At 45.6% G+C, this 14,028-nt stretch overlaps 1 protein-coding gene across 1 annotated transcript; it reads right to left on the minus strand.

The window, feature by feature from the left end:
- Window positions 1-1,222: 1,222 nt before the first annotated feature.
- ISY1 (ISY1 splicing factor homolog) lies at window positions 1,223-14,025 on the minus strand. Its single transcript, XM_065845925.2, has 12 exons — window positions 13,939-14,025; window positions 13,788-13,810; window positions 11,978-12,029; window positions 10,270-10,335; window positions 9,513-9,555; window positions 9,197-9,309; window positions 8,808-8,925; window positions 7,833-7,955; window positions 7,163-7,272; window positions 5,964-6,050; window positions 3,627-4,595; window positions 1,223-1,762 (listed from the first exon to the last, which is right to left on the minus strand). The coding sequence occupies exons 1-11, from the start codon at window positions 13,939-13,941 to the stop codon at window positions 4,488-4,490; spliced, it is 846 nt and encodes a 281-aa protein (XP_065701997.1). The 5' UTR covers window positions 13,942-14,025; the 3' UTR covers window positions 1,223-1,762; window positions 3,627-4,487.
- Between the last annotated feature and the right edge of the window lie 3 nt (window positions 14,026-14,028).

Genomic DNA, 14,028 nt, shown 5'->3' on the forward strand with positions numbered 1-14,028 from the left:
AAGCCCATCACCAGCTGCCCTGCAGTGGCAGGACCGGAACAAAAACTCCAGCAGACGTTGCAATCAACACCTGCGCACCCACCATCGCCCCAACCTCCACGTCCCCCCAGCCCTCCCCAGCCCCCCTGCAGCAGCCTGTCTCCTGCAGCAATGCAGGTGCAGGAGCCAGGCGGGAAAATGGCTGCCGCCCCTCAGTCCTGGAGAGATGGAGCAGCAGCTGCAGCACCGCTGAGAGCTGCACCCAGTGCCAGAAGCCATTGTTTGAGGCTGGAAAACGAGCGTTTACTCCCTCCCCACAGCTCTCGTATCGCCCCTGCCCATCTCTGGCTGCCCTGCAGCAGCAGGACCAGGACAATGGCCTCAGGCAAGAGATGGAATTCAAGCCAGCACGTCCAAAATCATCTGGGCCCCAAAGCCCCCAAGCCCGTCCTCAGATATCCTGGCGCAGCAGAACCTGCCCCGTCTCCTCAGGAAGCCAGTGGGGTGGAGATCAGTCCTTCCACCATCCCCTTGGCCCCTGCATCCCCACAGCCCATCCCCAGTGCCCTGCAGTGGTGGGACCAGCCCCACGGCTTCCAATACCAGCCCGATTCAAAACCAATGGAGTGGAGAACAGTGCGTCCTCCATCCTGTGGTTCTCCAGACCGTCCCCGTCTGCCTTCCAGTGGCAGGACCAATGCAAGTTGCTCCTTGTGTGGCCCCCACTCAGACAGGGAGGAGAGGCAAGAGGGAACGGGTCAGGCTCAGGTGATGTGTCCTGGGGTGCTTTCCCTTGCCAAGCTGCCTTTGCTGGCCCCACGGAGCCTGAGCAGCCCCGGTGCCAAATACCAGGGCAGCGTCTGGCTGGGGTTGAGTCTGGAGCTGCTGTCAGCTCCAGGGAGTCCTTTCCCCTGGCAACTCTGCACGGGCTTCGTTTGGTCCCAGCACGGAACCGCGGTCTCACCCACGCCCCTAACGCACCGCCCCAAGAGGCCCCGCCCCCGGGCACAAGCCCCGCCCCCGGCGCTGAGCCCAAGTCTGACCTCATCAAGTGACATCAAACGCCACATCACAGGTCCTAACGGCAGAAACAAACGTCCCCACTTGAGGCACCGTGTCGCGCCGCGACCGGCCGGGCGAGGGACAAGGACCCGCAGCAAGCCCTGAGCTCAACTGTCCAACCCTCAGACGCGGCAGGACCTGGTACCCCACCAGCAGCAAAGCAAAAGGGAGCAGCACAATGTTTCTACCAAGGAAATAACAATTGTTGTCTTTAATAACAAACCCCACGTTGTCTGGTTCTTCAGGAATCAATGCTTTTTGGGAAAAACATACTGATATACACAAACACTGCAGTGTCTTAGATGTGGGATCTGTTTTACAAAGGCATTTCCCAGCGACTGGACTTGAAAGTAGGAAACAAGCACAAAGTATCATTAGTTAATGGATACTTGGCACTGGTATCTCTGCTTATCTTGCTCACCTGCTAATACAGGTTACGTAAATCCACTGATTTCCTAGTACCAACGACAAACAGTCCTCCCCACCCTCTCTCAGACTCCACAAAGATATTTATCCTCCAGGGATGCCACTGTAGTCACCAGGCACAGAAGGAAGCTGGCTTTCCATCCGCACCACTTAGGTGGCTGGCACTAAATGAAATTGAATCAAATGCATTTCTAGGACACACAAGCCGCAGCTGCTGCGGAGAACAGAAGAATTAGAAGAATTCGGGAGGTTCTCCTCTCAGAGCTCCAGCCTGGATCATGCAGAGAGCAGAACTCTGAAGTGGACAAGAGATCAAGATACATGTAAATGCGTATAAAATGTCTATTTTATAACCTAAATTCTTATCATAATGTAAGTCTAACACTACACTTTAAATGTGTCTATCTTGAGTGTGTCTTTCCACTGATATGATTCTATGATTCTAAGGCTGATGGTAAGAATTACAAGCCCAGCACCACACCGAAGTCTAAGTCCAGCTGCACACCCCAACGAAGAGTTAACTCAGCACCTATTCCCCGTTTCATTCTCCAGGACTATCCACAAGATGAGTTTCCTGGTTTTGGCTACAGAAGCTTCCCAGCCCTAATTCCACCAGCAACGCACCAGCCTGGACACAAGCAGAACAGACGCATTCTGCGATAGACCACTGCTGGCAAACAACCACTCTGCAATTTGTTGGCTCAGATGCAGCCAAAAAGAGCAGCCAGCTTAAAAATGCTGAGCACCCAAAGCTACAGAGTGAACATTCAGCAGAGCGGGTTCAAGCAGCAGCAGCCAGTTTGCTTTGCGCAGTTCCATACTGCATTTCTGTACATTCATCCTATTCCTGTGTGGTCAGCAGAGATCAGCACTGCCTTAAAGACTTTCCTATCTATCTCATTATTTAAGCTGTGCTCAGGGCTGCTAACTACTCCTCTGAACTTGAATGCAATTACAATCTTGTCTTGATTTTTCTCTTATTCTTTCCCTCGCTCTGTCCCTGATCAGGTCTTTACCCTTCTGTTTTCTGTCTCCTATGTTATAAATTCATTTACTGACAGAAGGAATCAACCATCACTATCAACAAACTCCCAGACTTAATCAGGCCATAAAAACCAGTTGTTTCCCCCCCTCCCTCCCTAAATCTAGTTTGGTTATCCCCAGCGTATAGTTTAGCAAATCTACAGCAAGACTGGCATTCTTCTTCCAAAGACTGTTCCCTAGAAGAAAACCAGTTGTACTGAACAACAATGAAAAAGCACAGTCTAGCAGAAGCGTGGTTGGCAAGGGGCTGTTCACCACTTTAACTCTGAACACCTGTTTGGCAAGCCCACTTGAGTGCTCTCATTTTTCTGTTGGTGTCCCCAATGACCCTTGTCATACTATGGTTTTGGTGACCAAACATGCAGCTCCAGGAACTCAGTTAGTGGCTTATTACCAGGCAACAAAGCCTTTCCCTTCACAAACTAATCTCTTCCATCGAGGAAGGACACCAGTCTGATCCAGTACCGCTGGTCTGTAAACCTGCTGCACACCAACGTGAAAGACGCCTGTTTTGCCATTCTTGGCAGCCACGGGTTTCAGGGAAGGAACTCTGGGAAGCGGGCTCATCTTTCACAGCAACACAAACAGCATGTGGATAAAAGCACATCACCTTCTCTAAACCCCACAACAGAACACGCTCAAGGGGCAGCAGCAAATACTAAAACCAACTTTGGATAGATGCTTGCAACTCAGAGCACACCAGCTATCGCAAATCATAAACATACTCGTTTGCTGCTTTGTTTCAAAGCTAAGAAAGTCACACCACTAACAGGAACAGAGAGGAATGTGTTTGTAATGGTCGTTGTCTGTTCGCTATCAATACTCGAGATTTGAATTTGGCAGCTATGACTTCCACTTTTTAAGTTTTGTTTGTTTGTTCACTTCCATCGAGTAAGATGAAGCTTGCCTCTATAACTGAGAGCTTTGGTTGCTCTCGAGTGGATTATTCACAATAGATAGTACTGAATACTAAGAGCATCTAGAAACTGAACAATCCCAGACGTGATTACTTGGCTGTTAAATACTATATTCCTTAGACAGCACTTTTACTCCACAGCTGCAGATGTCCAAATTAAAATGTCATTAATTCAGAGTTGTATAACAATGTTAGTCACCTGTAAGGCTCTAACCAGGCTCCACTGTAATGTGCCTCTTGTCACAGGATGCACAAGCTCTGAGCAGCGGGGGATGCACAGCTTCAAACCCCTACACGGATGGCTGTTTAGGATCCCACTCTTTGGCTACGATTAGGGAAACATCACAGTCCTTTGAGCTAGAATGAAACGAGACATCAGGTTGTAAATAAACTTTACTAAAAAGTATTTGTCTTGCAAAGTTGGAATTATTTACAATAGCTGCTGAAATATCCAGCATTTACTTAAGCAATTCACCCAGGCACAGTTACAAACCACAAAGCACGTAATGGCTTTTAGACACACTGGTGTGTTACATAAAAAACCGAATCACCTTCAAAGTCGCTCCTAAGATCTCCCACCAAGGTACCTGTGAAGAGGTTCCAGGCTGTTCTGGTGAACTCACCAGGGGTAACGCAACAAGTCACTTCTGGACTCGGGTCAGCAAAGATCAACACTGAAAGCTGTGGACACGGACAGCGGGACAGAGCGGCAGGAACACCAGCCAGCTTCCCCTCGGGATTTAAGACGTCACTGGGTTCGCAGCTCTATCTGTAAGAGGCACCACTGCACAGACTGCTTTACAAAGTGAAAGCATCAGAGCCAGCTGCTGAAGATGTAGACACGTTAATCTAGGTCTGACCTTTTTCAGCACCAAAGCGCAAGTCATTTCAGTGGATAAACCAAAACGGTGGTTTTCTTTCTGCAGAACACACTGCAGCTTCATCAGTTTACTCCTAACATCCAACAGGACTTTCAGAGCTTAAAGTGATTGCTACCAGAACACAGGAGCCTGCTGCTTTAGGACAGGTCATATAAAACCCAGGACATACTGGTGCCATGTTACAATCCTAAAAGGGTTTTTGCTTCCTCGCTCTGTGCCATGAGGGTTTCGCTGGCATACTTCTGAAGAAGCTCCATCTTCTTTCTCCGTACAAGAGCTTCCTCAATCTGCAAATATAAAAACAGGGTGACATTTAGCTGAATTGAGATGCTGAAACCTAGCTATTGAGACAGGAGGAAGACATACACAGGAAACAGACTGTGAAAGTTAGAGGTGGGTACTAGTGTAAAAGTAATTCAGATGAGTCAGGAGTACCCTTTTTAATACTCAGCTGAAGCTCATGGAAGCCAAAAGCAGTAAAATAGATGCCTCTGTTACAGCTCTGCTCTTTTTAGTTCAGAATTAGTTGCAATTTTGTTTTACTCTCAGTACAGCCACCTGAATCTTGGTTCAAACAACTGTCTCAGATGTAGCTTTAGCAAATGGGGAACAGCTTAGTGGGTTCGCCCTTCACATGAGCAAGGGCGAGGAACATCATACCTGAATTTTGTCCAGAAGTGCCAGCCATACACAATTCTTTAATACACACGTACCTTAGAGATCTACCAATGGCCACCTGCAAGCCCTGTTTTAATCTCAGTAGTAATTTTATATTTCTCCAAATCACACACAGGCAAACAGCATCTCTCAAAAATAAATGTTTGGACCTTAGCTTCTTATAATTTAGAATCTAGAAGGTGCAATCCCACAGGCATAAGGCATGGAGTGATTTGCCACTAAAAAACTGTTACAGTGACTACTGCCTAATTAGAAAAGATTCCTATGTAAATCAGTGGTTACATATTAAGAAGCCAAACATCATTGGCCAGAGAGCAATGTTTTTAGTTGTTACTTCTCCCCTCCAGTTTTGACAAGCCATTACATGTATATTTTGTTGAATGTGCATGACTTCAGAGCAGAATACAGGATTGTCATCTGACAAGATGACAGAGGGGAAAAACCACCACATGCTGTGTGACGTGAAAACATACCTGCCAAAAGATACCCAACTCCAGAACCTTCCTGCCTAAGTTACATTTCAAACCATCTGTCTCTGCTAAGGTAATACATACCCTAGAGCACTTTCAAAATATAACAGTCAATTCAAAGGTCAGGTCAGCAAAATAATTTTGGAAAATTTCTGAAAGCAAACCCTGCAATTCAGAAATCATTCCACTGAATTAAGAAAAGAATTAAGAAAAAGCACAGTAAATACACAGCAGGCAACCGGTTGTCTCGATGATAACACCACAACACTTTTCAATTTATGTAGTACTTATGAAGGTTTTGGAAATTCTCAGCTGAAAAGAGTAATAGCAATGGTACAATTCAGGCCAGTTCCACAGCATTTGCAAGAGGATTAAAGAGCTGTGGAGTCAAGTCACAGAAATAACAAGTCAAGCACATTTTTGCAGATGATCTGGCACAAGTTGAGATCTCTACCTTCCAAAATCCAGTGTGCATCTCTGCAACTATTTTGTCTGCTTATTTCTTACCTCCTGTTGAGATGGCACTGGAACATGTGCAATAAATTTCTGTTGGCCTTCTTCACCTTCTTTTTCCTTGCCACCTTCCTCATCAGACTGGGGAAAAAAAAAAAAAGCCACATCAAGCTTACTTTCTGAAGAGGTCACTGAAATCACCTTTTTTTGTTCTGCCAGAAGAAACCAGACCGAGAATGATCAACACTACGAACACAAGAAGTGGGTGAACAGGACCAAACAACAAAGGAATATGACAAGCACTACATTCAGATCCTGCTCCTTGACATTTTCAGCATTGCTGCTTCCATTCCTCATATGGCTTTTCCTCTGCTGTGGCATGGGAATGAATGTAGAGCTATATTCCCTCCTCTCCCATATCTCTCTGGCTGTCATAGCAAAGCTATAGCCAAAGAGGAGCCAGCTAACCAACAAGAAAGGAAGCACTTTAAAAGTATGTGTACCGCTTCCCTGGATAGCTCTCTGTGGCCTCCTTCTCACACCCCAGAGCTGGGCTTACAAATCATGAGATAACACAAATAAAACAGGGAACTGAAAGGCACAACCAGTTTTACCTTATGGACTATGTCCTTTTTATTCTTGTGATAAACCCACTTAGGTAGTGCAAAATAAGAACAAGTTTCCAGAGTTCTACAGATCTTGGGGATTGGTGGCAACATCCCTCACTTCGTTTACTGGCGCTGGGAGAATGAAGCAGTAAGAGCCAAGTCACAGCAGTGACTGCAGCACCAGCAAAGCTCTGCTGTGTCAAGATTCAACTATCAACAGGACACCGCAACCCTCAGGTTTGCTACACACTGACAAGGTGAAATCATACTGTACACAAAACTGCTTGTGCTGCTCCTGATGCAGGCTGTACTTAGGAGCAAGACTGATCCGTTAACAACGCACTGCCCTACAAATATCAGCATTCCAGGCAGTGACAGTTAAATCCCAACAAGGTCTCAGCTGTTAGTTGTTTCTCACTCCAGTGAGAAGCCCCTTCCCCAGCTGCCTGCACTCGTCACCTTCTAAACTTGGGCCAAGTGTACTCATCTATTACTGATTTTACTGAACAGGGACAATTGTATAGTGAGTTAGGCAGAGAGAGGGGCAGAATGCAGCAGCAGACAGGTTCTGAGCAAAATGAGTCCACTTTAAAAATACAGCATAGAAGACACATGAAATGTTCCATCACACTAGCCATCACATACCTCATCGTCATTGACAGCATAGATATTTACTTCCTCCTCCTCCTCTTCCTCACCTCTTGCAAGACGTGCTTCTCTCTCCATTTTCCATTTTTCCACTGCTTCTGCTAGAACTGGTTAGCAAAGGAAAATGGAAGGGGAACTAAGAGCAAGTCAAAGCAGCACGGTCCAGCTGTAGCCCCAGTTTCCTCGACAGCAGCTCTGCCGCAACTGAAGCTAAAGCTGCTTTGATTTGTCTCCTACTTCCAAAGCTCCTCCAATGGACTTAAACCTCTTGCTTAAATCCTCTACATCTGTAATACAGGCTTCCTGTAGAACCTTGGTGTACTATGTATTAAATGTATCCACATTACCTGAGCAACACCCAACACCAGCATTGTGGAAGTGTGGTACTTGCTAATGCCTTAACTGGGGTATGTTCTAGACTCTAAATGTCACAGATAAATCCCAACCCACTTTCTGAACCAAATAACAGGGGCCAACATGACTTGGCTAAGCGGCTCCTACAGCTCTGTACCACGTCACAACAGTGATTTGGATACATATGTGATGGGTGAAATCTGACAGCTAAGCACAAGACAACACCCACAGGGAAAAAAGAAGCTATCTTAATTTCAGAGGCCATCATCACCCCTTCTTGGACAGATCTATGCATGTTTTGAATCTCACATACGTTTCTTTTCATATTCTTGTTCCAGCGGCTCCAGAATCCCATCCTCTTCATCCCTGTAGCCATAATATTCCGCATCGATGTCTTTCATAAGCTCAGCTCGAGTTTTCCGAGGTGGTGGGAGAGCTGGAAGAACACAGGACTGTCACTCACCCAGGTCCATCTCCCTTGTCCTTCCCTGGGTCCCGTCGGCCTCATGGCAGCTGCCACTGCCAACGACCTGAGCCGCTGGCAACACTGGAATGCCACTGTGTGCTGCACAAACTGTTTGAACACATCACCCAATGCATCCCGTAGCAGCTTCCCTCCCAAAAATAATTCTCTGCTCTGCCACACACGCAGCTGTTGTCCCTCCAGGACCGGAGTCCCACTGTTGAGCAAAATCGGAAATTAAAGGAATTAAAAACCTGTCCCAAGCTCCCTCAGGTCACGTAGTCCTGCCCACAGTTTTTCTCTGCAGATGGCACATAAGAGTGAGCTGATTCCGCAGGCCTGCTTCGCTTGCAGGTCCACCTAATTCCCACCCATTCTATGTCAAGTCAATATATGAAGTTTTACCCACTTACATCTAGTTTTTCCTATTATGAAAGTTGATTTCTGCTTCTAAAATAATGCTCAAGCCAACTACTTTTTCCTGTTTAAATTCTGAACACAGAGTACTATTTATAACTTATCAATTAATTTAACCTGTTATGATGGAAGGTTTCTACAGAACACCAGACCCCACTATTTTGAACTCCCAGTACAAAACAGAGCCTACTCTTGTCTATATTACTTTAATTGCAAATAACCCAAGGTTTTCTTTGCCCAAAGAAACAGTATTCAATTAATGACTTGTGTTCAGCATTTCATTTAGCTGATCTAAGACACGGCCCAGGACACGCTGTTACTCGCATTCCCCACGTACTACAGCAGACATTTTACTCGCCATACACCATTGTGGAGATTCATGTCTGGGAAGAGTCACTATTCACTTACGTTCCTTTTCAAAAAGTTCTCTAACTCCTGGTAAATCCTTTGCAGCTCCAAAGTATTTGTACCCCCTGTTTCCTGGAACTTCTTTCCCTTCATGGTCTAACATTTTTGGTCCAATCCGCTGGAAAATAAACAGAGTTGACTGTTTAAAATAATCAGCTCACTGATGCAAACTCTTAAGAGGAAGGTAAAACCCTTGAACTGGTGTTCCAAATGAAAAGACTGATTTGGTCGTCATGCAAACAAATATTTCTTCTAACACAACCCAACATTTTTAGGGGCTGAATAAAGTTCCTCTCTAATAAATGCTGGTGGTCAACTAAATGTTGCACAGGTTTTTCTAATTACTCAATTTACTTGCAACCCTGTTGTACAAAATAATCCACACTTACAGCATAATCCGGACCCCCCAGCTCCTTTATTCTGAATTCCCAGTGTCCTTTCTCCCTCAGAAGTTTGTTTATTTCATCGTTCAGGTCCCGAATTCTGAATTCGCCCAATCCAGCTGTTAGAGGGGAAAAACAAACAAGCAATCAATAAACTAGGCAGCTTACTAGAGGCACCAGAGTCATTGCAGAATTTATGCAAAGGAAACAGTATAGTTCACAGGAAATGTGATTTTTACTGTAACTGCTTAGGACTGGAGATTAAAAAAAGAAAACCAAAACCAACAACAAACCAACCAAACCCACCTAGAAAATCTCTTACCATTTTGAATCTGTGCCACTTTTTTGGAAATCTCCCCGATGATCTAGTTAAATAAGAACACAGAAGTGAATTTCTCAGGAAATAAAAAAAAAAAAAAAAAGGTCTAAAAAAAACCCCTAGAAAGATCCAGCCTCTAAGCTGGCTTTTTGATCTAGAAAATGGACCTGAGGCTATAAATTCCAAATATCAACACAGATTTTATTCAGACACGAATATAGTACCTCGGCAGCTTAAAAACAAGGAAGCATTTGTACAGCTGTCCATGTCATGAGGGCAGCAGCACACAAAGTGCAGGGCGAGGCTGTGAGAACCGGGCTGGACTCGCTTTAAGAGCAGATGAAAGGGGAATAACCCATTGTCACCTTCAGCTTGGGGGGTGTAGGGAAGACAGACCAGCCCAAGAGCTGCATGGCAATGGGACAAGTAGCAACACACACAAGTTGGAACAGGGGAAATCCTGATTAAATTCAAGGGGAAAAAAATCATTATGGAGGTAATCAACCACTGGAGCAGCAGCCCCAAAAGGCTGCAGAATCCAAATCCCTGAATATAATAAAAACTCAGTGGGACACGGCCCTCAGCAACTCGATATTTGAACACCGTGGTGAACTACGTCATCTTCCAATTTCAATCATTCTGTGATTTAACTGTCAGCACACTGAAGAAGTCTTAAAACCATGTGTAAGCAGCTGCCTAAATGGGAAGAGCTAAAGTTCTACCTACTGTAGAATGAGAAGAATCTCTAGCTTGACGTTACCTGCCGCCTCCATTTCTCAGCTTTAGGCAACTCGTTGCACTCCGAGGCAAGGAAAGGTCTTCGCTCCTGTTTGACACAAAGCCACACACCAGGGAAATTCAACCCAGCATCAATATATTCACAACATTTCCTGCAAACTTCATGGCTTGATTAATCCCAAACTATGCTATCGAGCTCCAGTGCCTTTCGCTCCCACTGACTTGGGAAATGGCGATTTACAGCCCTGCCAAACTAAACTATCGAAGACTCTAACAATTTAATCCACTTTATTAAAAACAAAATCTGTCACTTTTTTTTTCTAGTCACCCCACAATCCTCTCCAACACAAATAACGTTCCATTTTAAGACAGCATCATTTTCAATATGCTGCCATCAAATCAAATCCACTGGCTTCCAAGTAGCTGTTAATTTTAGTCCTTTCTCTATCAATTGCTACTACCTAAATACTGTCGTTTTCCCCAGATAATTTTGTTCTGTGCTCTCCCAACTCCAGTTTATCCAAAACAACCTTTTCCCAGCCTTCTTCACCTACCGCTGACTTGCTTACAACAAACTAAAACTTCATCTTACCTCTCAAACTCCCTGTGCAGTTCTTTTGTCCCTTTCTCTACAGTATTTCTACAGCTCTGCCTTTTATATATTAAAAAGCCCTCCTTTGCATAATATACCAGAAACTCTATTCCATCGTATTCTCTGGCTGTTGTTTATGGAATTTTTTTCCATTATAGTTTCTCCAAACTTATTTTCCACTTTAATGTTCCACATTGCTCGCACTCCAGTGTAAACCAGCATTGCTCAGGGTGCAAACACAGGACATCTCAGTCAGTTTCCAGAATTCCTTCAGCAGTTACTCAAAATTAAAAATTATAAACCTGTCCAAAATAAGTTATTGAGAACACTCTGATCCCCACATAAATATTCTGGCAATTTGAGTTATGATTCAGTGGAAAAATACAGTGGAATATCCAGAAAGGTGAGAATCAGTCTCGAGGTTTCATGGGGACTTAGGGGTGCTATTTCTTTCATTCTAGTGGTGGAGTTTTTAAATGTTGAAGTTGCCTAGTCCATTTTTTTGTCCATCTTGCAGCAATCTGAACAGAAATCTGCGTGACAGTGAAGGCAATTCCAAAGAGCGGCACAGCCCCGATGCGTTAGGTCACTAACAGGCAGCGGTACGTCTCACAACAATCCCAAAGGCCGCTGCTCAGTGGTGACTGCTTGGTCACAACACACCAACCAACGAGATTAGGAGAAGGATTACTCTGCCACTTCTGGGAAGAAATCCAAACCAACCTTGTGATTACTGTCAATAAAAACAAGTGTACGTGCATCGATTTGCCTAAGTCATTGCAGAAGGAGATAACTTCCATCTCAAAAGCAATTTACATTTTCTACCCATCATGCTGTCTCTACTTACAGCATTACTGTAGGTGAGTTTTTTTTAAGCTGCTACATATTCTACCTACATCACATAAAAAAATTAAGAGATGCTCAGTTTTCACTTTCTTCACACATCTGAAACATACAGAAATTTTTAAATGGGTTGTTAAGGAAATTCTATTTACCATTTCTGTTTTGTGCCACTGTAAAATACAGCCCCAGACAACTAAAGCTGTGCTCCAACAGGAGACCCGTACTGAGTGCTGCACAGGGCTTGTGTTCCACTCTTGACCAGACCTAACAAAGCTCTAAGTTTTTTTAATCTTACCTTAACTTTTCCCTCCTCGAGCTGAGCTTGCCGAAATCTTGCCAAGGCCGTCCTAGAGAAAAGAAAGGAAGCACATTGAATTTTATAAATCTGCTTTCCAGCAGGTACAGGTTTTGATCTGCATGTTTATTACAGACTTAATTACAGTCTGTAGAAAACAAAGGCTTGAACGTATTCATTGACTGGCTCTTCCTGATAGTGATTTCTTCAAGGCTAGTAAACCTTAGTGGTTATTTTCTGAGATAAATACAAATCCTGGTAAGCACCTAATTCATTTTTCTGTTTAGCATATGCCAGCATGTTAGATAATAGCAGCAAACCAACATCAACGAGTTATAAGCACAAGCATAAAGTCAACATATCTTAGCAAACAAAAGACTCAAGAGGAAAAAAAAGCTTCAGTAAGGAAAGCAGATGTTAGTAAACAAGCTTATTAACATTACCAAAATATTCTGAGTCTCTCGCAAGTGAGCAGACTACACACACTACAGTTTTTAATACACTTTTATTTGCTAGACATTTAGTGGTTGCATTAAAAAGCACAAAACTACTGAGCACATTTAATGCCTTCAGCAGCACACTTGTGCCCTGCATCTACACCGCTTCTCCAGGCTCCAGCTGCTGTGAAGAGGCATTTCCAGAACAAAACCCACCCAAATGCACTGGATGGGATCCCCCCAAGAGCACCTCACCAGGCAGCACACAGCTCTGAGTCACTGCGACAAGCTCACAAAATATTTTAGGGAAAAGAATAAACAGGAGACAAATATGTTGAAGAGCCTCTAATCTAGCAGTTCCCAATACGTGGTCTGCAGATCTTTATGAAAAGTACTCAAGAAAGCAAATACAAAATTAAATATGCCAAAAAACACTGGCTTAGCCCAAGCAAGAATTATCCTTGAACCAATGCTGACAGATTCCTCTCTAGCCTGGCATCTGCTTCAAAACCAGGAACTGCCTAAAACCGTAACGGGCCATTAGAACCCATTTCACCACGTTTCTCATGCAGCTCTTGCTGCAGTTTCTCCCCTGCAGCAGCTGTAGCAGCACCTGCATGCTCTACAACACCAATACCCAGTTACAGGGGTCACCTGTCTCTGTGTTCGCATCGCCTCTAGACCAGCATAACCAGTCTTAAGGCTGTGAAAATTCTGAGGGGTCTGGAGCATCTTATGAGGAGAGACTGAGAGAGCTGAGGCTGTTGACCTGGAGAAGAGAAGCTGAGAGAGATCTGATCAATGGATCAGTAGCTCAGGGTGGGTGTCAGAGGATGGACCAGACTCTGTTCAGTGGTGCCCAACACCAGGGTGAGGGGCAACGGGCACAGACTGAAACACAGGAGGCTCCATCTGAACATAAGGAGAAACTTGTTTGCTGGGAGGTGCCAGAGCCTGGCCCAGGCTCCTCAGAGCGGGTGTGGAGTCTCCTTCTCTGAGACATTCAAACCCGCCTGGGATCCTGTGTGATCTGCTCTGGGACCCTGCGTGAGCAGGGGTTGGACTGGGGATCTACAGAGAGTCCTGCAACCCTAACGATCCTGTGATAACACACACTCTCAGGGATTTAAAAACAGCCAAACAGTGAATCCCCGTGGGCAAGTGTGACCCCCTGGGTGTGAGCCATGGCACAGGTGACACCACACACAGCCAGAGCCCCGGTCTGCAGGGCAGGAGACACAGGAGCTCGGTCACGCTGCCTGAGCAGCAACATGGACACCACAAGGTCCCTGGCAGGTCTGTGCCCTCCGCCCAGAGCCGGCGGTGCCGGGAAGGATCCCGGGCTGCCCGCAGCTCCCCCGTGCCGCACTCACATGGCCTTCTCCGCGTTCCGAGCCTGCAAGAGAACACAGACAGGCTGTCATTGCGGGCCGCCGGCACCAGCCCGTTCCTCACCCTCCCCAGCCCCAGCCGCCGCCCCAGCGCCCATGGCGGGGCAGAGAGCGGCGAAGGCCCCACACTCACCATGGCGACACCGCGTTCCGCAGCCCCGCCAGATCCGTCCCAGAAATGGCGCCGGTCCGCACTGCGCACGCGCGCACCCACGGGCCGGTT

The sequence above is a fragment of the Patagioenas fasciata genome, chromosome 10, assembly GCF_037038585.1.
Source record: "Patagioenas fasciata isolate bPatFas1 chromosome 10, bPatFas1.hap1, whole genome shotgun sequence".
Classification (NCBI taxonomy): Eukaryota; Metazoa; Chordata; class Aves; order Columbiformes; family Columbidae; genus Patagioenas; species Patagioenas fasciata.